Here is a 25,468-nt window from a genome sequence, read left to right on the forward strand (position 1 = left end):
CTCTTGCAAGAGCGCACTCGGTGACTTGATGTGCATTTCAATATTAAATATAATAAATAAAAAAACATCTACTTCTAAAATCAGTCAAATAATATAATATGTATATACGTCTTATACGTGTGCTTAAACGGGTGTTTAAGATATTAAAGAATCAACGATCGTACTCTGCAGGCTGTCATTGCGGTTTTGTTAGAGTGTGGTAGGTGTTCGAGAATGATATATATATATATATATAGGTACTGCTTTTGTTTAATATATAATAATAATGTATTGTTCGAGGCGTTGAATATTTGACCCCAACTCACAAGAATAATACTGTAACGTCCGTTATAGTTATTGGTATTAAAATTATTTTCATAAAGCCACAAGTTATTTCATTTCAAAAACTTTATAAATATGAAAAAATAGCATATATTCTTGGCCATATAATCAGAAAACCAAACAGAACTAAATTAATAAATCAACATATTTTGCCGGGAAGCTTAACTATCTAAACTTGTAGACGCATTATTGAAGAACCAATCGATTGAGAATTGGAAATAATTTAATCAACAAAATATATTATAGTCTAATGATAATTATAACACTTTGTAAATACTTAAATTAATTTTAATTTGACATTTATTAAGCAACCGTCATTGATTGCTGAGCTGTTATTTAAATCAATAAATATTTTGTATTTTCATCCGAATATGTAAAATGGTAGTTATTATTTAATATAGGTATATGATTTCATATACATATTAGAATATTATATATATATATTAATACAACAACTAATATAAAATATACCAGATACTTACCGACCTATGTACCTAATATAAATTATAGCCATATAGTATTGCTATGATGGCCACCCCGTGGTCTTTTTTTTATGCTGGTAAGACGTTTTTTTTTTTTCACGACACCGTATAGGATTTCAAATTATTATTTATATGTATACGAAAAAGCAAAAAAGTATCAAAAGATAATAGATTTCATTAAACACGAACTACGGTATCCATCCACTGTGAACAGCTGTCGTGTACATTATAGATAGGTACCTTGGTACCTATACGTTTATAATATTATACCACCTGTACCAATACATTAACCTGCTACCTGCTCGAATATATTATAGAATAACGCGGAGAAGCGAAAAATAAACAATATTCGTTCGGCAGACTTAAATCTCAAACACTTTGATTAGGTATAAATATGTTATGATAAATCGTAAGATAAAAGATTTATTATTATTGTTATTATTATTGCGGGTGAACACATATGTGCTTTCGATAACGTTAATAATAATTATATTGCCAAAGAGGTAATAATATAAATTTACATGATGTCGCGGTTAATGTATGCGGTACGGGACATTATTATAACGGATTGTGTGTAATATTAAAATATAATAATAAATAACGATCCCATGCATAAACCCACATACGAAAATGTTCACATTGGCGTGCACAGAAAATTATACGGCGTACGTAAATGGCTATTTGCAGGTTGGTACCACATACATATATATATATATTAGATAGAGTTTTACCACTGGATTATTGGTGGGTCGCCGGTGCAGTGTGTGTGTGTGTGTATAATGTAAAATTATTACACAATGTATAGGATGTATGACGGCGGTTTACGGTCGCGGAAACCTCGGAAACGGAGAAAAAAATTGGAAATAAAAACCGCACGAAACGTCGTGGGTGCAGCAACAGCGGCGGTAGCAGAAGAGTGATATTATATCTACCAACAAAATATAATATTATTCCTCCTCAGACGGTATATACTATATAGTTTTGTATACATATAACTACTGTTTAGGTATATATAGTGTTTGAAAATTTCATGAAATATTTCACACATTTTGAAATATTTCAATTATCATTATTTTTGTAGTTTTGTCTTGTAAAATATTAAATAATTAATCTAAATAAATTAAATACCTCATTAGTCATTGACACACATTTTTTTCTCAGTTTCAATGTATAATAATATGTTGTATTTTTTTGCTGTACCTATAATTTGATGTAAAAATGTAAAATATATATGGAATAGGTAGGTATCGTATATTGTATATGTACCATGAACGTGGTTACTTATATAGTTATATACTTATATGTTAAAAATCAGATCAGAGTTTTCTTGGTCATGAATCTTTATGACATTTATTTGTATATGAAACCAGTACTTAGGTATATATTATAAAGATCATAGTTTTCTTACTAATAATAAACATGTAATTATATAATTAAATATAACAAAAAACATAATAAAAATATTAAAAAGAAACATTAAAGGCTAAAGCCCTGATTTTTAGGAAACCAGTACTTAGGTATATTAGTATACATTATAAAGATCATAGTTTTTTTGCTAATGAACTTGAAATAATATAAATTATAATTACTGTAATCTAGTTATCTTCTAAATTTCCTGATATCGTTAGGTTAACATAAACACTAGACGATGATATAATAATAATTATCTTCCGTTACAAGGAATTGTCATCATTTCCTAAATGTCAACATTTCCACTATTTCCAGTCACATTATATAGGTACATCGTACATATCTTATATACTTATACCCATTGGGAATTATTACCAATTGATAATTTATAAGTTTTTCAGTTATCACATTATTCGATGCAACATAATGTTATGATTTAATCGAAATTTTACTTATCTGCAGACTCGGTGTTTCGGGGACTGGCGCCTCCTCACAAATATTTATCGATGATGCTGCAGCAGAGTTGCAATGCAAACCTTAAAGCTCTTCTTTTAGTTTACATATATTATAGTTTAATACATTAACATTACGGATGTGTTCAGTTTCGTCATTTGAATGTTTGAAGTTTGAACTACTTTGAAGTACAATTACATATTATTTTTGGTTTTAATTAAAATATCGATCGATTCCCGTGATAAGTAGGTATAATAATAATAATAATAATAGCAAATCACCCAATCGGTTATTTTTTCGCAATCGTCTATATATAATAATAATGTTATCGCAGCTATTGGACCAGCGATTTGTATAAATATATAATTGTATGAGCGTCGTACATATCGCTGCTGCAGCTCGTTAAATTAATTATATTATTATATGATTTACAAAAATCCTGCAGTGCTGTAGAGCTTACAGGTAAAAAAAAAAAAAAATGCAAAATCGACGAGAAAATCCAGTTTTTCGACCGCGACGAGATGGAAATCGCAACTTGACCACTACGGTGCGCATCAGACGTTGAGATGATCGTATCTGCACGCTATCGGCGGGTGGAGGGTGGGCGGGCGGGGAAAAATGCTTGCCCAGCAGAGTATATACAGTCGCTTGACGGGTGGGCGGCGGTCGCAGGGGAGTGGCGGCAACACTGCCGCACAGGGTAAACGCCGATGACGCGGCGGCGTCTTTAGGTGGTGCAGCGGGTAGGTCGACGGTAGTGGCGACGGCGGCGACGGCAGACAAACGAGTTGGTTGCGAGCGCGGGGAATGTCGAAACGAGCGCGCGCGCCGCCGCTAATTAGAGGACGTCCCGTGAGCGCGCGCGAGAGATCGCCGCGGCGCGTGTTCTAAATAAAATCGGACCTTAATGAGACCGGCATACCTCGTCGTCGTCCTCCGGAGGGCATCTTGCACAGAGGCTCCTCTGATTTATGGCTGGTTTTCAATTCGTACCTTTATTTTTTTTCGTTCATATTATCCCATATATATATATATATATATATATATATATATATATATATATATATATATACATTATATTATAATATAATAGGTACGCTCCTTTTCGCTCTCGACTGACCATTGTCCGGTCCGACTGCTATAGCACATAATGCGACCAAATATGATATATATATATATATATATATACCTTTTTATAATATATATTATACGCGTTTATAATAACATTTTTTATTATTATTTTTTATATCGTATAAATGCGATTCGCTGTACCTTACACGCTCGAGAGGAAAACGGTCGTAATATTATATTATACAGATTGATGTATAGGTGGTAGAAACCTATTTTATAATATTATACACTGGACGGATCAGGAAAAAAATTTGTCAATAAAAAAAGTTACATATTAACTGATAACACAAATATATTTTCAATATTAGTCGAATTATAATTACAATTTTTGTTCGTTATGTAATATTATTTTAAAAAGTTGAGATCATAATATATCGTTTAATGATAGTTACGATAAATTCATACACAAACAAAAATAATTTACACAAAATATGAGATTTTACAATTATTAAAAACATAACAAAATGATTAAAATAATAATCCTAACAAACACATTATCTTAAATATTAATATTTTAACATTGCACTACGAAATGCATAATATGAAGCTCGTTAGAAATAAAAGAATTATATTATAGGTATCTATTGCGTATATAAATAAAGTAAAATATAATAAAATCGAATTTACCATTTGATATAATATCATTATAATATAATTAAACTACGAACCAATAATGATATTACTTGTATAAAAAAAACTTTGTTTTTTTTTTTTGTCTAAGGTTTGGCACATAGATTCACATGTGAATGATATACAATTCATAATACATACCGCCTGTACATTATATAACATTGCATAAACGTAATCGCAGGAGAGGAAGTTAAAATAGTATACCTTTTGGTTTAGATGATATACAGTAATAAAATAGGATAAAAACAAAAATATAGTATAATATAGACTACGTAACATCCGCTTAAAATAATAGAGACACAGGGGAACAAACGAGCCTGTAAATCTCGTGGTTCGTTTTTGTATTTTTTTGTAAACCTGCAATAGTCAGGAAAATTCGTTCGTATATTAGGTATATTTTTATCGTATCGTAGTCACCACTACTGGCGTGCGTTAAAGTCTTTAAATTACCACCTGTACTATAAATTATAATATGTTAGTATTTAATCGTATATACCTAGTAGTAGAGTGTGTATTATTATAATATGTAACAATTTCTATGAAAAACAGTGCAAGATCTAAATTATTTACCTACCAGTCAGAGATAAACGATTACGTATCATAGATTTCTATAATACACACTCTATATCATACACATACACATTATAAGACTTGACGCCGATATTTAATGTACAATAATTAAGAGTATATGTATTGTATATTATTAAATTTTTTTGAATTTGTTTTTAATATTTACGTAAAAAGTTTCAGATCACAGCCACAGAACCTTTCTTCTACGCGTCAATAAGGAAACTATATAATAATATATAATATGTATACTAGCCTTGTCCATCATTTCCTATACTCCTACTCCTCCCTCTCTGATGGGCCCATCCGGTTGAACGTATTTTTCTGCAAACTCGAAAGAACTTTTACAGCATTAATAACTATAAGATTATATTATTGCTCGTTTACGGAACGATTATCATTTACATACATAGGTAGCCAATATTGCAATTATAGCGATCTTTGTTTAAGCGTCTAGTTTAATGTATACATTGCCTTTATATGGCTATAATATATAAAGCTAAAATGGCTATTTTTACACGTATTCTATACAAAATAAAATATTATTATAACATGACTTTTGAAAAAATAAAAATAGTTTGTAAACAACGTAATTCAACAACGGTTTTGGTAACCCTGTGTAGTATGTAATATATAACAGTTCCTACTTAGGTACTGTACGCATAATACTTAAAGTATATGATTTATCACGACCGTACAGTACCTATCTTATCCTATATAGACATATATATATATTTATACATTATATATTTATATAATATGAACGTATAATATATGTATATGATGTACTTCAGAAGGTCAACCGGCCAGAATGCAACCGGGAGCTTTGTCTGCCTTGACGGCTTGCCTCCATTCCTCCAGCCTGGGCGCACACCGCAGGGCCAACTCGTCGAACTTGGTACGGGCCATGAACACGAACTCTCCCGGCCCGGCGGCAGGTCTGCAACCCCGGCCGAACGTTATGGTCATCGGCCGGTCATCGCGCCGCAATCGTCCGCTTTCGTCCTCCTGCTGCTGCTGCGGCGGTGACACTTGCACCACCACACGGTCGTCCTCTTCAGGCGGCAGACGATGCGCTTTGGTGGGCATCACGCGCACGCGCGACACATCACCGTCGTAAGACACGCCCACTATGGTGCCTTGGACCACTGCAAAAGAGAAAAAACAACAAAACAAATTATTATTGTTTCGAATAGTTTATTAGTCTAGTTTTGAGCAATCGGCCAGTTTCTTGCAGTTTAGGTAATTAGGTATTATAGTTTGTTCGCTCAAACTATTAAACTATTTTCTCAAAACTACATCACCAAAATACGTCTATTGATTTCTTATCGTATTTAGATTTAAAATGGTGCACACTAAGATTTAAAAATTTATCTACGGTTATGACTACGTAACGAACACGTGTGTGTGGTGGTGGGGGGGGGGGGTGTTCCAAACCACCCTTGGTATTTTTTTTACATTATATATTATTATGTATAGATGTTTAACATTTAATGAAATTTAAAAACTGTTTCGAAATATCATAAACGGGTATATTTTTTTGTAACAAACCCCTAATACCCTTAAAAATATCCATGTATACATTACTGGTTACGACTATAATAAGCGAATTTAATATCATGTCTGCAGCAGTGGTTATGGCTTAGATGGGATTTTGATTTTCCCTCAAAACTAGTGTACATAAGGCGCTAGAAAAAAAAACTAGTGAAGTGAAACAAGTGTCGGAGTGCGCATACTACGCTGTAAATAGGTATACCTAAAGTGTGAGTTTTCGTCTGTATATATTCTGCACGTTACCGGCCTTTCTAATAAAATTCACACCCAACAAAATCTGATGAAAAATTCGCTTAGAGGAATTAGTAAGACCATCATAATACATGTATATGTATATTGTATAATTGTATAACAAATATCTTTCCTCAAAGAATGGCAACTAATTTTTTGTATCATAATATTCAACTGCAATGCGCAGAGTCTGTGATGAGTGTGTTTATACATTTATGTCTATAGCTATCAATCTATCATATATAGAATTGAATAAATACATGCGATCGCATATATATAAAAAAATGCAGATTATAATATGTCTCTGATTATTTAACAAGTTAACAATATGATGTGGAATGATAATAGAAAACAAAATACATTGTGTAGACGTTGTAAAACGCTCTCGAACAATATATATATATAAATATATATGTTATATGTAATATGTAGGTACATATATATCGATTTCTTGTAGTACCTACATTATAAATGTTATATATATGTATATTCGCATGTAATTAAAAGAAAATTATGTCTTATTTTACGTATTATATATGAACGATGCATATAGAATAATTAATTTAAATAGAAACCTAAGAAGTACATCGTCATCATCGTCACTATTGTATTAAAAATATATGTACTTATACACTATTATTATAATTATTATACCTACGCATTTATAAATTAATAATATAAAATTGTACGTTTCCCACACTCGTTTTTGACTATCCACGTATTGTTTATCAGGAGATACTGGTAACACACTAACACGTATCGTATATCCTTATTTAATAATAATTAAAAGAACTCTCCTTATTTCTGTAAATAATTATAGAGGCAGTACCATATATAATTTAAAGATAACAATGGTTCAATCAAGTGGGCCGTGATTAGAATAGAGATAATTAACATATTATAAATTATTTCATTGTAGGTATACATATGTTCATATTATAATAATACATATTTTATAATATTTTTTTCAAAAGTATTTAAAATTCTTAAATGTATTGTATTAAACGTCCGGATACGTTGAGTATACGTGATAATCAAATCGATTAAACATAACGAGGGTGATTTGGTTAATGTAGCCATTGGTTTTTGAAACACGCACCCAACCGTAAATATTCATAAAACAGTGAAAAAAAATTAAGTATAAGATAACAATGAATTGACAAAACTCACCTAAACTACTCGTGCAGTAAGCTTGTGTCATTTCTTCTACGGTACACGGCCGGCACTCTGAAAATAGAAAAAAAATACATATAATTAAAATCGTATTAAAGATGGCATTGTAAGGAATAGCTTTTTCACTATTATATCACATAAAAAGTAAAAATAAAGCCAAATGATCGACTGCTGCATGTAATGTCTATGTTTTTTTTATTCTTAAATTGACATATAATCATACGACGTTCCATTGCAGGATAGGCGTAATTTTCTTTTAGATTAGTCTATACTCTATATCATATTATTTTATTATATATATATATAGTAGGACAGTGGTAGTTAAGATACCGAACGCATCTTTACACGTCGAATTATCATATTATTTACAATTTACTCTCGACTCTATCGTGGTATTAAAATCCAATAAACCATCTAATATATAGTAAGGTCTAGGGTTCTTAAGCTATAATAATTATAGTCTAGTGTTGTGTGTCTGGTTAAGGAGCTCCAAATGCATATAATAAAATAATATATATACATGTTAAGTGGCCTATAACTTTTTTAAATAAAAATCACCATTAGCGTGATGCTTCGACGGCTGCAATCTCCCATTGTTTATGGTGATAATAAATAAATATAATAACCAAGTAATAAAAGAAAAAAATCATACATAATACAGTATTCTATATACAACAGAAATAAAAGTGTATACAGTGTGTACTTTGTTGAATAATGTAGGCGAAACCGGTATTCTTCAACAACGCGTACCTATGTGGTTTTTTTATCGTGAGGTTTCTCGAGTAAATTTATGGCCGGTCTATTTTTATTTATTTTTTTTTTTTGTGACTTCCAACGAGGACTTTGATAGTTAGCGTTTACTGGCCGAACGTAGGTCAAATATCGCATTTAACATATGATCCCAGAAGAAGAAAAAAATGATAATATCGAGAATATATTATACTCATGTCAAAATCAACTTTTTTAAATATACGCAGTTAAAAAAAATTAAAATTGTCTAGAAAATGTCCCGTTTTTATAGCCTGTACGATTTATATGCACATTACATATATATGCGTATGCATATACTATATATGTGTAGCGACACGTGCATTTTTTTATAATACTTAAATTATGCTTGTTATTACGTGCTTCAGACTAGTTGTTGTAGAATGAAGTAAAATCATTTTGATTGCGTAACAATGCTTAAACACATCTAAAGTTATCAAAAAACATAATGATTTTGTGAAAAATCATTATCTTCTCTGTATACTGACTGTATACATTATGATGTGGTTAAGCAATATTATTTTACACTCGTTCCATTAATTACGGTCCTATAAATATTATAGTATACACTTGTAGTGGAAACCCAATGATGTCTATACTCGAGATGGTCGGAAATTTTAGACAAATGCGTATTGTTAAGCTGATTTTCTATTGTTTCTGTAATGAAGTAAAGGAAATTAGGGTCAATGATCATTTCAACGAACAATATACCTGGGACACCTGCCCGATTTAATTCAACCTGCCTATCGGCGAGACTCCGCGTGTCATTGTTATTTCATACATTATAATATTATATTAACAAACTCGGACGGCTTAAGACAAGCGTGATCGATGTACGGAATAAAAAATAATACCTATACCTAACATACGAAAACAGACAAATGTATATTATTATATTATATCCATCTTTCTCGATTATATAGTTGATGGACGGACGCGTGAAGTTAAAAACTAAATATTATATGAACGCGATCACGTACATACACGATCTACAATTATTTATGTAATAATCAAACGAGTCATTCCCAATAAATTTTCTATCGCAAAACGTCCATTCGAATTGCACTGGGAAAAAATATACATAATAATAATTATTATTAATATTATACGAGAAAAGTGGTTTTTTGTTAAACGTTTTATTGTTTCTTTACTGTTTTTAAAATCTAATTTTCTCATAATTTCAGTTGTTGGTGCAAATTATAAATTTAATTAATAAAGTAATATATTTATATATATATTATTATTATTATTATTATACATAAAAACAAAAATAATAATAACACGCATTATAGGTGCTTTGTAATATTACAGTATAGGTATTATACGACCATGCGGTGTGTGTTCGTCTGTTTATTTATATTTCAATAATATTATACATTTATATTATATTATTATAAATTACCTGATATCCCAACAACACCTACGTAACACTGTAAGGCTGAATAACGCGTACTTGGGAAATCAAATATGTTATTATTAATTTATAGTATCGGACAGCTGATCATGTAAGCTGCAGTCCGAAACCGCCTAGGTATAAGACAGTTTTAACGCCATGCTCGTCACGCCCCATCAGATTAAAAACTACATATGTTTGTGAAAAGAACATTTGAATGTTAATGATGTTAATAGTTTATTTCTTCGATACTCATTTCAAACAGATAATAATATAACAGAGAATTTATGTTAGATGGTTGGGAAATGTAATAATTTGATCGATTATAAAATATGTTTTACACGTCTGCAATTGGGTTCTGCAGTTTTGTGGACTAAAAACGAGTTTTATATAACGATTCAATTTTTTTTTTCGAAATGTTCGATAATTTTTGTCAAAAAGCTTAAAAATCTAATACAACTAATACAAGATTTTTCATAAGTTGCTCTTGACACCCATACAAAATTTATATATATTTTTTTTAATGATTTGTATTTTATATGCAATTACACCATGGCCACTATAAAATTAAGCTATCATAAATATAGGCACTTGTTTTTAGAATGAACGAGAATACATATTTTTACTTTTTTTAAGTTTATTTAGTTGATCTACAAACCTAACATAGTATTATTTGTTATTGATGTATTAATTATTTGTGTCAACAATTTCACAACCAATATGAAAAATTAAAAACTGTATACTTCGATATAACACATAGGTACTGACTATTATTTTGATCGACGAACAGTAAATATTAAATTATAATCAGAAAATATTGCTGTCTCAGATTGTCATAATGTTGATAGTATGTCCTATCTCGTCAAAACAATATATTTATTTATTCGACTGTAATACAACAAATTGAGTTATTGCGATTATTGGTTATTATACCATTATGTTATTCGTGCCGAACCGAATTAATATCGTATTTTAATTCGATGAGTATAGTTTGTATCCATTTTATAATAGATATTTATGTTATTACAGATCATGATGACTAGGACAATTTGACGTAAACGAATTAATAATAATATTTTGAAATATACTTTTGTGTTGTAGGTGGGTACACACTATACGCTGATTGTAAACTTGTAACCAATGTAACCGACACTCTGTTACAATCGCTAAGTCCTAGTTAATTTATATACAAACGTGCAGACATTATATATTATTATTCAATTATAAGACTTAAAAGAAATAGGAGTCGGGTTCTTATATATAGATATATAGGTTCAAAGTTATCAGTGCACCGGTGTGACATAAGTGGATGAAATTTTTTGATAGAATACTCATTCTCTTTATTTCAGATTGTAGATATTATTATGATTCATGATCATGAAACGTAGATTATTATTTTAAAATTTAAGTCAAATTAATTGCAGATCGTCAAAAACAAATCTTACTAGGGTAGTTTCTGCGTGGGTTTCTCACGGGTTCGATCCATCGCCGGGGCGTCAGTACTTTAGAAAATTGATCAAAAACCCAATCAATGTACACATTACGAATTTGCTAGCTGGTAGACACCTATTACCGATACTATGTTATTGGTAAGATGTATAGGTGCTAGGTATGTATAAATGCATAATAATATATTATAATACGTATTACACTATACAGTAAAACCTCTCTATAACGGACCCTCCATTAAACGGAATCCTTCTTATAACGGAAAATGTCAATAGTCCCGGTGCAAATAATATTCCAACCTCTCTATGATGGAAAACTTTTTTGTTACGGAAAAATGTTTGGTCCCAAGCGATTGCTTTTTAGAGAGGTTTTACTGCATATAGTACACCTACTGTATATAGGTAACGGTAGTAATCGCCAACACTTACCGTCGTCGAGGTTGTCGGCCACGAACAGTTGGGGCGCTGGTTCGGCGAGTGGTTCGAGATCGTAACGGAACCTGACGGGACCCGACCGGTCGCCGCCAGTTTTGTCCGCTTCCACGTAGAACGCGGCTGTGCCGCCGACGCTCTTGAAGCACCGCGACCTGAGCGGCTCGCCGGCCTTGCGGTAATCGTATACGGCGATCAGGCGACGGGGAGCGCTGTCCAACAGCACGCGGACGCCGTCCAGCCTGTCCGGTTTGAGGCAGACGCGGAACTCGCGGCCGCCACTGGTGCCCGTCAACCGGAACACCACCCTTAGCGCGCCACGCGGGTACGACCAGCGCACCCTGCCCGCCCAGCACCGGTCCAGTCGGACGGGCCGCACCGAGTGCTCTGACGAATCCGACGTCAGTCCGCTGGAAAACAACAAAAACAAAACGCGTTTTAAAATATGTCATTATTATGCACGATATAATGATATTACGGGTATAAGGGTATAACAATATATAACAATATCCTGTTGACTGCCGCGAGTGCAAATTTGTGTACAGAATATCATGTGACACGAGGTCATATAATAATTAAACGGGCAGGGTTTGTTCTAAAACGTTCTGTTAATATACAACACAATACTTATAATATACCGCGTTATGGCGAGTTTATATTTTACCAAAGGCAAATCAATCAAAAAAATTAAATATTTTTTCGCCAACTAAAAAAATCTGAGAGGCCACAATAAACGTATGTGTACATATTTACATATATACGTAGACTGTGCGAAAAATAGCAAACACTGCACTGTGAGTGCACGTCATGTTCGTATACTCGTGTGGGTAACAGTAAATGACATTCTGTAAATGTATACGATTTTTGTCAGTTTTTATTATTCATAGTTTTGCCGCCTTTGCGTAACTTTTAATTTAGTTATAATTACCTGTATATATAAAATTACAATAATTATTAATTTTTTTCTAATACTTTATATGGTTTAGTAATTATGTTCTTTGAACACACTTTGATGTACAATGCATATCTAAATTTAATATATATATATATATAGTAGGTATTGCTTATAATTTAAAATGGTAAGTTTTCGGCCAGTACAGATTACGCGGACAATTTGGGTGGAACTGAGATAGGTTTACTCATTATATTTTCCTTCCTCCTAAATCAATCGGATTTGCTCTTCATAATATATAATATATTATGTAGTATAAACCTAATACTTATGTCCTATACAATGAATATTTTTAAACGATACGACCTTATTATACATACCTAATAACGTATAAACATATAAGTCCGGAGTATATAAATCGACATGTCAACTCCCATAATTATATATTATACCCAAATTTCAAGTGCATATAGTGTATATTATATATATATATATATATATATGTTACTTTAGATGGTGTACAGATATTATACAGAGTTTACGTGGATAAAATACGTTAATCAACTCACTGCAGATGTCAGACTAAACATTTTTTTTCTGGACACATTTATAATAACGGAATAATATAGCTGCTGTGGAATCAACGAGACAAATATATTAACATTATATAGGTATAACATAATTGTTATCGTCTATACGCAATCATAGTATATTACATAATATTTAATATACAAGTAATAATTATTATTTCCGTAATCGACTCAAATTAAAAAACTGTTTCAATCATTATGCGCGATAAATTTGTTTTAGATTTTTTTTAATGATCCGTAGGAATTATGTTGTTTTGAAGTAGGCGCTGGTCCGAAAATATCCGAAAACTATACGTTTCGTCGATGACATGTGCGGTCGAAATTCTTTAAGTTCGCCCTCAAGATTCTTCTATTATATGTGTGTTTATACGGACAAAATGTAAATTTTATTACTGCAGTTTCCCTGTGGGCAATTTTATGTTATGTATTATAATGTAATATGTATACACTATCGCCGACAAACGTCCGTGTACAAAACGCCTGCAATAGTAATAATATCCACAACATAGGCATACCTACATTATATTATGTGTAGTAAAATATGTATTTAGTAGTCGAGAACTTGCGGTATTATAAGTAGGTGTATATTATTATTATATATATTAAATGCAAATCGAGCTATTATTACTGCCACCAAAACCCGAAACGCTGTTCTATTATATTTCGTTTGAACTATAAAAACGATCCGGAATAAATTATCCGCATAATAATAATACGCATCACACACGCGTACACTTCATCGTCGCCCGCGCTGTAAACGACACCAATAATTTCAACACGTGTTGAGAAGAACGCCGTTTATAATCGTCTCGAGGGCCGTAGCCGATCGGATGTTTTTTTTTTTTTTAATCGTTCGGGCCAAACACTTGTAAAGTATTGTGGGGGTGGGTTGAAAGTCATCATCATCCCTCTCTCACCGAAATCGAATGACGTCGACCCGCGACGACGCATAGTATATAGGTATAGGTACCGTCGATAATTCTTGAAGATGACGAACGCGTCCGACACCAGCTAGCTAGTTCCTATAATGTATTTCAGGTACGTGTTCTTTTATTTTTTTTTTACTTTATGATTACGACCCGCGACGGATTAATTCTATGATTAATGTCTTAACACGATGGTCGTTATATTGTTTCGACGTCTCGTCTTCTCGAAAACCGAAATAAATTTAAGTATATATATATAAGTACCTATATACGTGCATATAAGGAGCACAACAAACGTCATAAAATTAATATATAATAATATAACTACCGGCCGGACACGTTTATATATATATAAATATATAATACTATATAGTTCGGAAAAAATTAGGTTGACCTTGAGTTGAAACAACGAGCTCTATGTGCACGCCCCTAATGATCTGTATTATCGACAAATATTTCCGAAATAACGTCCGATCCACATCGTGACGTGTTGCGAGCAGTATACAAATACAATATTACACTACTTGAATGGTGAATGAAATGTCATTTCGGGCATACCACACACACACATATATATATATATATATATATATATATACTGATTTTACAGAATATTGCATTGTGATTATAATATATATAATATACTAATGTAAAATACATTAATGCTTAATATATTATATTTTATATATAACACTGCAGGCGTCTATATCATAATATATACGTTTCAGTATAATTATAATGGACCTCGTGTGGGGATTTGCGCCGACAGTAATGATATTAAATGATCGACGACGAAGAGTTTTATATAGCGACAACGGACCACCGGAGAAGACGGTGCTTGCGCATCGACCGTCAAGTTCCGATTATCCCTATACCCAGGACCATAATGCGGCATCCGTCTTGGATATTAATGATGGAAGTTAAGGATAACACGAAACTATCAACACACCATTATCGTCCATGGTGGGACATAATAATATTATTATATTATATAAAAAGGTCTCCTTATATATGAGTGCCCTTTCGTCTTGCAGTGTACTCGTTATATATACAATCCTGACGCGTGATAAATGATAGTATGGTAGGTACCTAACACGCGCGTAATGTCACGTCTATGAGATTTTTTCGTACCATAATAGTTATTAATTTTGTCACTTCAATGAATAATAATAATAATAATAACAACTCGACTGGAGTAATTGATTTTTGGATGCATTGACAGCGGCTCTTTTCTATTCTATTTTTTTTTCCTTATTTCGTAGCAGCGCCGCGTGTGTAGCCTTTTTACTAAAGATCCATTATTTATATAAAAAAAGGTAAAAAAAATACTGACCTATTCTTTCGGTATAATAATAATATGTTTTATAAATATTATTTTGATTTTGATGGTGCTGTTACAAAAGAAATAATAACACGGTCAGCGTACGGTGGTAAATCTGTCCAGACGTCGGTGGCGTATAGTGAAACTAGGACCCACTAGGGTCAGAAATTCGAGTGTCAGCTGGCAGATGTCCCCCTCCATCATCCCGATCGCATAAATATATATTATAATGGAGTTTGTTTGGGGTTTCTTTCAACAGGTAGACAGGTATTTAATATTATATACCATTTATATAGGTAGCGCACAATAATGGCCATGCCACCGTCGCCGCCGATATTATTGGCTCTTGCGGCTGCTCTATTCACTTTATAATATACATAATAATAATACATATATTGAATTACCTATGTCCACGTTTTTTGGGAAAGGCTATTTAACTATAATAATATTATAATGCCTTGCGCACACTGCACACTGACGTTGTTACGGAACGTCTCTGTTGTGACGAGAAAATAGAACTCTTCTCTACAGTCTAGACACTGAATAATAATCGTTTTCATGAATCAAGTGCGTTGATATTATATAATAATGAAATCCACAAGTCGAGCAATGTGTAGCGCACAACGTCTTGCTAATCGTCTTTCACCCATTATCCGTGTACGGAAACATTTTTAAAAGATCATGCATAATATAAATTATAAACTATAATCTGTTTTCCATAATGCGGACGGATTAATTATCTAACCAAAAGAGTGGAAAAAGACATTACTACTTGCGTGTTAGATAAACAATGTATAAAGAATATGGATTTAGTCTGTATGGTTACACATAATAATATTATACATATACACTTATTAGTTATTATACGTAGATTTGCAGTTCTCTCGTGGTTTGCGAGACGTGCAGACTGTTCCGACAAAGAAATTCATCGAATACTCGAATCGTTTCACCCGTATGCTATATTTTTTTGCAAAATGCATTTATCGCCGTCAAAGTTACAACATGAACTATATAATATATATATATATATATATATATATATATATATATATATATATACACGTACTTTGGTAGTTTTTAGTTTCGATAGACGAAATAGCCGTGAAAACGTAATGTCGTGTGCCTTTTGGTTCAAAATAAGTCAAAACCGTTATAATTTATAAGTATATAAGTATTTACTAATAACACGTATATGTAATACGCATCGAAGATATTAAAATCGTATCATCTGCAATCTTCGCTTCCTGGGAAAAAAACTCGAGATTTTTCTCACAATAGACCATCAGAAATATTTGACGTCAGTTCTCACCGTTTTTACCGATGTTTATTACCTTACACCGGTGGTCACTTGTAAACGACGTGTCGGTGCCACTCGCAACAGAAGTCCATGAGATCGGAATGAGGCGAAGTAGCGGAATCGAATAATGTTAATCGCTACAAAGTACAAATGACCGTGACACTCAATTATCGTGGAATTATATTATTATGTAGCTGCAGTTGAGATATTATTATTTATATATTATGCTATTATATCTGTGAATCTTGAAGTCACTGAGACAAATCGATTGACTAACTACGGTTTGAGAATTTTCGTAAGTATCGTAGTGCGTACATACATACGATAATAATTCGTAATTCATATTATATATATACGATTACACGACCTCCACGTTTGAGTGCAAAATCACAGAATAAGAAAATTGAAAGATCAGTAGTCAGTATAGTGCCTGATATTAACAACCTACTGAACAACACATCGAAGATTATTGTTGTTTTTATTTTTATATAGGAGTTTTGGTGTTGGCCCGAAAAGGACTCGAGTTGACCTGAACAGATGTAGATTAAAATCTGCTCGTTTTGTCCGAAACGCGGTCATTTTTCAGCCCGATTCTTTATCAGTATATTATATTATTTCGAAAAAATATTTTGTAAGATCATCTTCGGTTTTCGGTCGTCTGGACACTGGAGTGTCTAGACATATACAAACGTCTACCCTTTTTTGATGAGGGTGTTCGGAGGATTTGATCGCGTGATATTTTTCGGGACCTTCGTGCAGGGTCAACGATAGCAAATATGTCATATTCTTGTCTTCTGCGAGCCGATTTCAAGTATTTGTCTAATGTATAATATTATTCCCTTATCCTTGGACTACCGCAGTGGACAACCATGTATTGAATTACCTAATGGTTTTTCCGAGCGATTAGACGTTATATTTTAGCTGCTCATCGCCACCAGTATCGTGTTTCGTCCACAACACGCACGTGAAGTTCGACCAAATACGAGTACGATTTTTTTTCCAGTCGAATAAATCCTTAGATAAAAATGACCAAACATATTGGAAAATTTGTTTTAAATAACTGCCAAAAATATAGAGTTACACGTACGAACTAGGATAATCATTTAGCTTTTCGTTTGTCGGAACGACTTGTTCGTTACAGCGACATGCTTCGAAATTGTATTGTCCGTGAAGTTGTTAAAATGCATATACAAAAGAAAAAAAACACCCATAAAATAATAATAATTTAAGCCCTCTGCGATGGATGGCTATTAAACTATATAACGATCCAGAAAGAACCGCAATTAAACGGACCTTTTGTTGAGTTCATTAACTATACAGGCTGTGTAGTAATTTAGACTGATCAGCCAGACGTGCAGGAGGAATCTGCTGGCTAATACATGGAGTTTTTTTTTGTCCTTGCAGAAAACACGACTTTTAACTAGTCACAAAAATCATTTAATTAGCGACAAATTTCCAAGGGTCCTGCAAACTACGCCCCACTGCCTTACTGAGCAGCAAAAACAATGCCACATGTTGCGATTACATTGATCACCATCTGGTCCAGCATGGCGGTGTCCCTCTGCCGACAGGGTTATGTGTTGCATGTGCGTGTGGCGCCAAAAAACGTTTACCCACCCTTTTCGAAATAAAATATATATAATACAAGCCCTCGAGCACCATAATACTTTTATTTATTGCCGTATGTATTACCTATATACCAACCAACGTGCAATTACCCGTAATCGTTTGAACTTATTAAAAACTTCGTAACAAAACTCTATAATAATACAATTTATCGATCCGCAAAAAGGTCTATAATTTTGTACAAAAGATAATCTGTGCACGCACGAATTTTGAAAATAGGGACAATTATCCAAAAGACCATTGTACATAGAAGAAATCGCACCCGGATGATCGATACGTTTGAGTGATCATCCCCAAATCCAGACACCGTAATAGCAATGGTAACCTAAGGGGGCAGATCGCAGGTCGAAGAGAAAATTATTTTTGTTATAAAACGTGCCAAGTAATCGAACTGAGGTGGGCCCATTGTTACCGTTTCAGAGTCACGCTGTGATCTAATATAAAAACACATGTTTCCATTAATTTCATAGAATTTGTATCGTGATCGGAATTATGAAGTCTCCGGGTGGTAAATCTACAGCGATGTTCACAATGGTACAGAAGATTGATAATATAACACGTTATCTGCTTTCACTTATTGCCGGTGGAATATTAACGTAAAATATTATTTTCTTATCTAAGTATAATAGTTAGATTATGAACCTTTACAGTAAATGATATTATATTTATCGCCATACGCATGTGTATTGAAGTTGTGACGGCTTTCTTCGCCACCTGTTGTTATAGACTATATAGTTAAATTCAGAAAATAAATACGGCTGGTGTTGAAACAATATTTGAAGGGTCGTATCGTTTTACATGCTGCGGGCCCCCTCAGAACGTGTCGTAATCAAAAATAAAACATAAAAATAAAAAACAAAACAGAAGGGGGAATCGTGCAAATGAAAATTTTAACAACTGAATATGTGATTACTGCAGACTACCGAGTACAGACGGTAGCCAGTTACTAATCATCTCATACAATTCTCTTTCCATTAATGGCGTCGGTAATTATACGTGTCGACGTTACGACGCATATATATCTTATTCAATTAAAAAATCCTAACTATTATTGACTTATACGCCTAATGTTACTATTTATAAACTGGTTTCATCATTATAATGTATAATGTTGCAGAGAACTTAATCCACAAAATGAAAAAAATATTTAAAATTTTAAAATTGAACATTTTACGCAGTTATTTACTTATTAAAGATCTAATGTATTCTTATGTATATTATTATTATGCAATTAAACAAAATTGTTTAAACAGTTTTAGTGGTTTCAATTTATATTTTGTGACATCGAATAAATTTATTCATTTAGGTATAGGTACTTATTCTATAACTGAATAACATTTAATATTTTTTTTGTAACAGTATTATATCTAGAGTAGGTGCCTGGTACCTACAATATATTATATTTATTGTTCAGCCAAAAATAGTTATGCAATTGGAACACACAATACAAAGGAGTTTATTTTCTTTATAAAAACGTATAATATTTTAAAATCTTAATTTTGAATAGTGCACGTTTGAAAATAATTGGCTACTCTACCACATAAGTCACGACGAAAAATCGTTATTCTCACGAAAATATATTGGACAAGAATAAAGTGTATCATTCTAAAGTTAATATTAAAAATTCCATTAATTTTGAATTTACGTTCCCTAATGGTAAATTATATTTTTATGATTATTAGAGAAAACTATATACGTATTTATTAATAAAGTACTATACCTATAGTAGTCGTATAATGGTATAATATATCAAATGCGCATATACGTCTTGCGAGCAGCAGGAACCGATACAAAAAATATCGTTATTTGGGTGGTTATTAATTTATTAAATTAACATTTCTGAATAGAAACGAGATTAATTTTCTGCCACACTTAAGATTATTTCGTATTATTTTACCATTTCATGACATAGCGTTTAATTAAAAATAAACATGAACGGTAGATAGGTAACTTTTTCTTGATCACGATTTGGAGAAAGTAGGTATAATAAGAAAACAGTTCTTTTTAATCGTGTTACAAAACGTCAGTTGAACGTGGAACATCACGAATCGGCGGCCGTGGGGGACATTTTGTATAGAGAAATTGCACAGTGATGTGCGCTTTCGTGGGAACTGATGGTTGAAAAACCATTTATAAACGTTTATCGGGACTTAGGACTCAAAACTATTGCCCTATTATATTTGAAGTCATAACTCACTTATGGGGCGGTTAAGTCATAAGATTTTACACACGCGCGCACGCACACAAACACACATGCTTACAAATATGCATGCCAAAACTATAACAATATCGAATATAATAAATATAAATTCGATTTTATTTTTATTATTATTTTTTTGAATTAGATACGAATTTCATAATTTAAATTTGAAAACCACAATCCTTTAATACGTACCTACATGAATATTCATTTTTTATTTATTATTATTATGAGAAAACGACTATGAATAGAAATTTATTTATCAAAAAAAAAAAAAAAACAATAGTTGTAATAATGATATCGTATAATAATGTATGTTATCAACATTTTATTTCGTAAATATTTATTTTAATTTTTTTTTTCTACTGAATATGAAAAAATCAGACTAATATTATAACTAGGTCACTTTATACTATCGCAAGCCACAAAACCATTTTCCTTAAATAGGCGTTGATAAGTATAAATAAATAAAAACATTTCTGAATTTTTGCTGAGTATCGTATAACACTAGTATAAAGCTCTTATTCTAATGGTATGTTTTTTATAGATGTAAATGGCTTCATTTACTTCCTACAGTATACCTATGCATATTTTGTTCTACATACATTATTAAAATTTTCGTTATACAAGACGCAACAAAGAATAATGAAAACAGATAGGTGTAGCCGCGTATTGAGGTGTACCACTCTAAGACCTAAGTAGGTATAATCATAATCATATGTTGAACGTACAAGATTATTATAGGTACAACAATGTTACTCTGATTGACCGGAACTTGAAGTATCCCAAACAATATAGGTAAAGTAAAATAATTACTTTATAAACTACACAATGGCCAGTAGCGACAGGAAATCTCATTAATTACTATAGTTTTATATTATTATTATATACGAGTTGCAAGGAAATATTTTGAATGGCATGAGTATTGTATTTGTCGATACAGTTAATTTGCTTATCTTCAAATTATGCAAACGTTGCAGTATAATTTATGAACAGTCAAAGAATGAAATGTTAAAAAATTGGCCACTCAGCGGACGTTGAACAATAAATGTTTAATTGTATTATTGTTCCAAATTCGTAAATAATAATAATTTATTCCACCTACGAGGAAATTTTTTTTTTATCTAGTATTTGAGATAATTATGTGTTCTCAACGGGTGTATTATTTTCTCAGTTTATTTTTTGTGTGTGACAAGGAAAATTGTCTTGAAATAAAAAAAAAAACTGGTTACATTTGACGAACGGATAAATATCATGCCGAATTTGGTGAACCACACGATTCTGGTTTATATCTCATCTGTACCTGATTATATTTTTTTCATTGTCAGTTATAATTAAAACACGGGGGAGGGAATGTATTCAACAGGTCGGTCCGTTTCAAGAGCTTTATTGGAACCAGTTTTGCGCACGTGACCTAATTGAAGAAAAAAAAAATTGTGTTCAGTCCTGTAAAGGAGTGAAACCTAATTGGCTTTAGATAAAAGACTAAAATATAATATATATATATATATACATCGATTTATCAAGGTTTACAATGGTTAACTGATTTTTATAACATTTATTTTAGTTATCTATTGTTAACCATCAATGTATAACAAACGTATAAGATAAATGTTATTAATAAGTAAAATTAAATATAAAGGTATACTATTAAATATTTTAAACATTCATAAACATTTTCAACTTTACTATATTTATAGCCTTTTTAATATATATCTAAGTTATAAAATTACTTATTTATCGTATTATGTAATATTATAATGTATACCTATCAAAATATATAATTTATTATAATGCAATGCCATTAAGTAATTCACAAATAGAAATACGACAGAAACCATACACAAAGTAACAATGTAAATGGATTGTAAAATTAAACTTTGTTTTTTTTTTCAAAAATGATTAAAATAAATTTAAGCATTTATATTTGTTATCATGATTTTTTTACCATATAATATATTATAAATATAATTATCGAAAAAATACAATGTTTATAATATTGATTTTTAAATGAGATGCGAATACAAACACATTTGTTTCTTTTCCCAATCTTGAAGATTACAAAACACACATTTATATTGACACTATCTATCGTCTATACTCTATATATCGACAATATTGATATCACAAATAAAACTAATTATACATAAACAAATGTGTGGATTTAGTTGTATAAAAAGTTGATTTCTTCTGTATTTAATATATGTTTGAAAATAATTGATTTTTGTGTACACCGTATATATACAGACATTTAAGTAATTGTAAAGAAATCGTCAAAAAACTACCGTTATACTGCGTAACATCATAAATTCATAACCATAATAATAGCCACTAGCGACCGATCTAACCATCAGTCAATGTTATAAGTTATAGGTACGTTTGAGCTTTTCTAATATATTTTTGGAAAACTTTCTAGTTTTGAGTAGATCGCTCAATCACGAAATGTATGTAGCGTAATCAGTTGTAAAATCGGGGTGTTTACTATTATAGTGCCTACTATTCGTCCAAAGTCTTTAAGTCATGTCATAATAGTGCCATGTTCAGTAATATTTTACCTTCCACTCCAATCACAGCTGTCGGACGCACGTGACGCCGTGGCCAGGCCCAGCAGGAAAAGCGACACAAACACCAGAACAGCAGTCGTCGTCTCGAAGACGTAGCGGGGACGGCGTGACGGCCGGACCGCGACACCACCGTGTCCGTCGGGCGAAAACCGCGAAATCGCGGCGACGGTCATTTCCTCGATGGTTCACCCGCGCTTTTGTACCGATATTTGTACAGCCACATAGGTTTACGTTCGGGTTAACTACCGCCACTGCACACCGCGATTATTAACGACGAACAAAAAATGAAAACAAATGTTTCGCCAAGGTTGGTAAAAAAAACGGTCGAAATTCGTAATAATAATTATTTTTAACTGACCGGAAGATGTGCGCACGGATAAAATATGCGCGATCGACTACGACGAGAAAACGATAGATAAACAACGACGTTACGCCGGACGATACGGTTCATAGACGAGTGGATGCCGTCGACTGACTGACCTCGCCAGTTGGTGTTGAATCGTACCCGTAGCCACTCACCGCCGCCGCCGCCGCTCTCGTTCGGTCGCGCTTATATCAGACTAAAAGAGCGCGCGCACGAGCGCCAGATCGAATTCCCCACCCTTCGCACTACCCCTTGGGGGCCGCCGCAGACGATTGGGTTTATTAGAACGAACGTATAAAAGCCGAACCGGTTTGCCGCCGCAGCTTGAGGTTTGGTCCCGCGGGGTTCTCTACACACGTTTCACCGGACTCCACTTCACTCTCCTCTCCGATAAGCTAAAATAATAATAATAATAATTTTTACAAAAACGCACCCCGGCGGCGGAACTACGAAAATCGTAATCGTCCCCTCCGGCTAGGAGCTGACCCGTCGAAGCGCGACGGTCAGCAAAACAACCCTCCGGACAGGTTGATTTAGTGCGGTAGGTATATATGCACCTATATATACGTGTAAATATGGTGTGCGGTATTATAGGTGTATATAGTAAGCTATAGTATATTATAATATCTTAAGGCTACAGATTTGGCAAAAGGGATCAATGGTGTTGGGGAGGGGGGTTGGATGCATTTGCGATGTATACCAAACGGTGTATTATTACGTGACGATTCGTGGAAATAATCGCAACTAAACACTACCGTCTACGACTACCATAATATATTACTCTGCGATGCATGGTGCACGTGATTAGTATGACATCGTATAGAGTGGTGCTACGTAATCGTATTAACGATATTAATCTCAAACGAAACGAATACCTATACCAAGTTACACCCCCACACGCAATTCGATGTCTGTCTGGTTCGTTTTCAGAGAGTTCATCATTCAGCCTCAATAGGTAACAATATAAGATGCTGTAGGCTTTAAAAACGTGTGACATGATTTTAATTTTTAAGCAGCTAATTATACGACTGCTGAATTTGATGTAATTTACTGTTTGGACGATAACAAAATATGTCCGTTCAAAATATTGCACTTCGATTTCATGATACTTGGAATGGTAGATACACATACATTAAAATTACTATTATTATTTAGAATACGCTTCATTTTCGTCATTTTAAGCCCTTTGCTATATGTTTTTATTTCATATAGGTAAGTATGTTCACAAGTATTTCATATGGTACCTATCTAGGTGATCTATCAGATCTATGAAAAATGTTTTTAAATAAATATAGAATAATAGATTTCATTATTATACAATTTATAAAGTCGGTTATAATATTATTCACATAAAATATACATAATAATTACCCGACATATTTTTAAAAAATCGAATAAGCCCCCATACAGTTTAGTAATTTAAAAAATAAGGGATTAAGTTTTAAAATTTCATACAAATATAAAATATATTACGTCTGTGGTTGTCTCCGTAGGAGGGCTGTGCATATTCAGAATATGTGAGTAAAATATGCTTATAAAAGGTCAAAAAATGAATATATATAGTGTTTGATCGATGTGTTTTTATTGTATATTAATGAATAATTATAAAAGGGTCGAAATTATGAATAATTAAATATTGGATAAATTATTTAAAAATTAGATTGCCTTACCTACTCAATATTTCTATGACTGCTA

General features: G+C 32.5%; 1 protein-coding gene across 1 annotated transcript; it reads right to left on the reverse strand.

Annotated features, from left to right (window-relative positions):
* Positions 1-4,071: 4,071 nt before the first annotated feature.
* On the reverse strand, positions 4,072-23,900 carry LOC107173282 (meteorin-like protein). Its single transcript, XM_015523752.2, has 4 exons — positions 23,401-23,900; positions 11,991-12,403; positions 7,950-8,006; positions 4,072-6,142 (listed from the first exon to the last, which is right to left on the reverse strand). The coding sequence occupies exons 1-4, from the start codon at positions 23,580-23,582 to the stop codon at positions 5,793-5,795; spliced, it is 1,002 nt and encodes a 333-aa protein (XP_015379238.2). The 5' UTR covers positions 23,583-23,900; the 3' UTR covers positions 4,072-5,792.
* Positions 23,901-25,468: the final 1,568 nt, after the last annotated feature.

Source organism: Diuraphis noxia, unplaced genomic scaffold, assembly GCF_037042655.1.
Source record: "Diuraphis noxia isolate RWA-SAM2 unplaced genomic scaffold, SU_Dnox_SAM2 contig0002, whole genome shotgun sequence".
Classification (NCBI taxonomy): Eukaryota; Metazoa; Arthropoda; class Insecta; order Hemiptera; family Aphididae; genus Diuraphis; species Diuraphis noxia.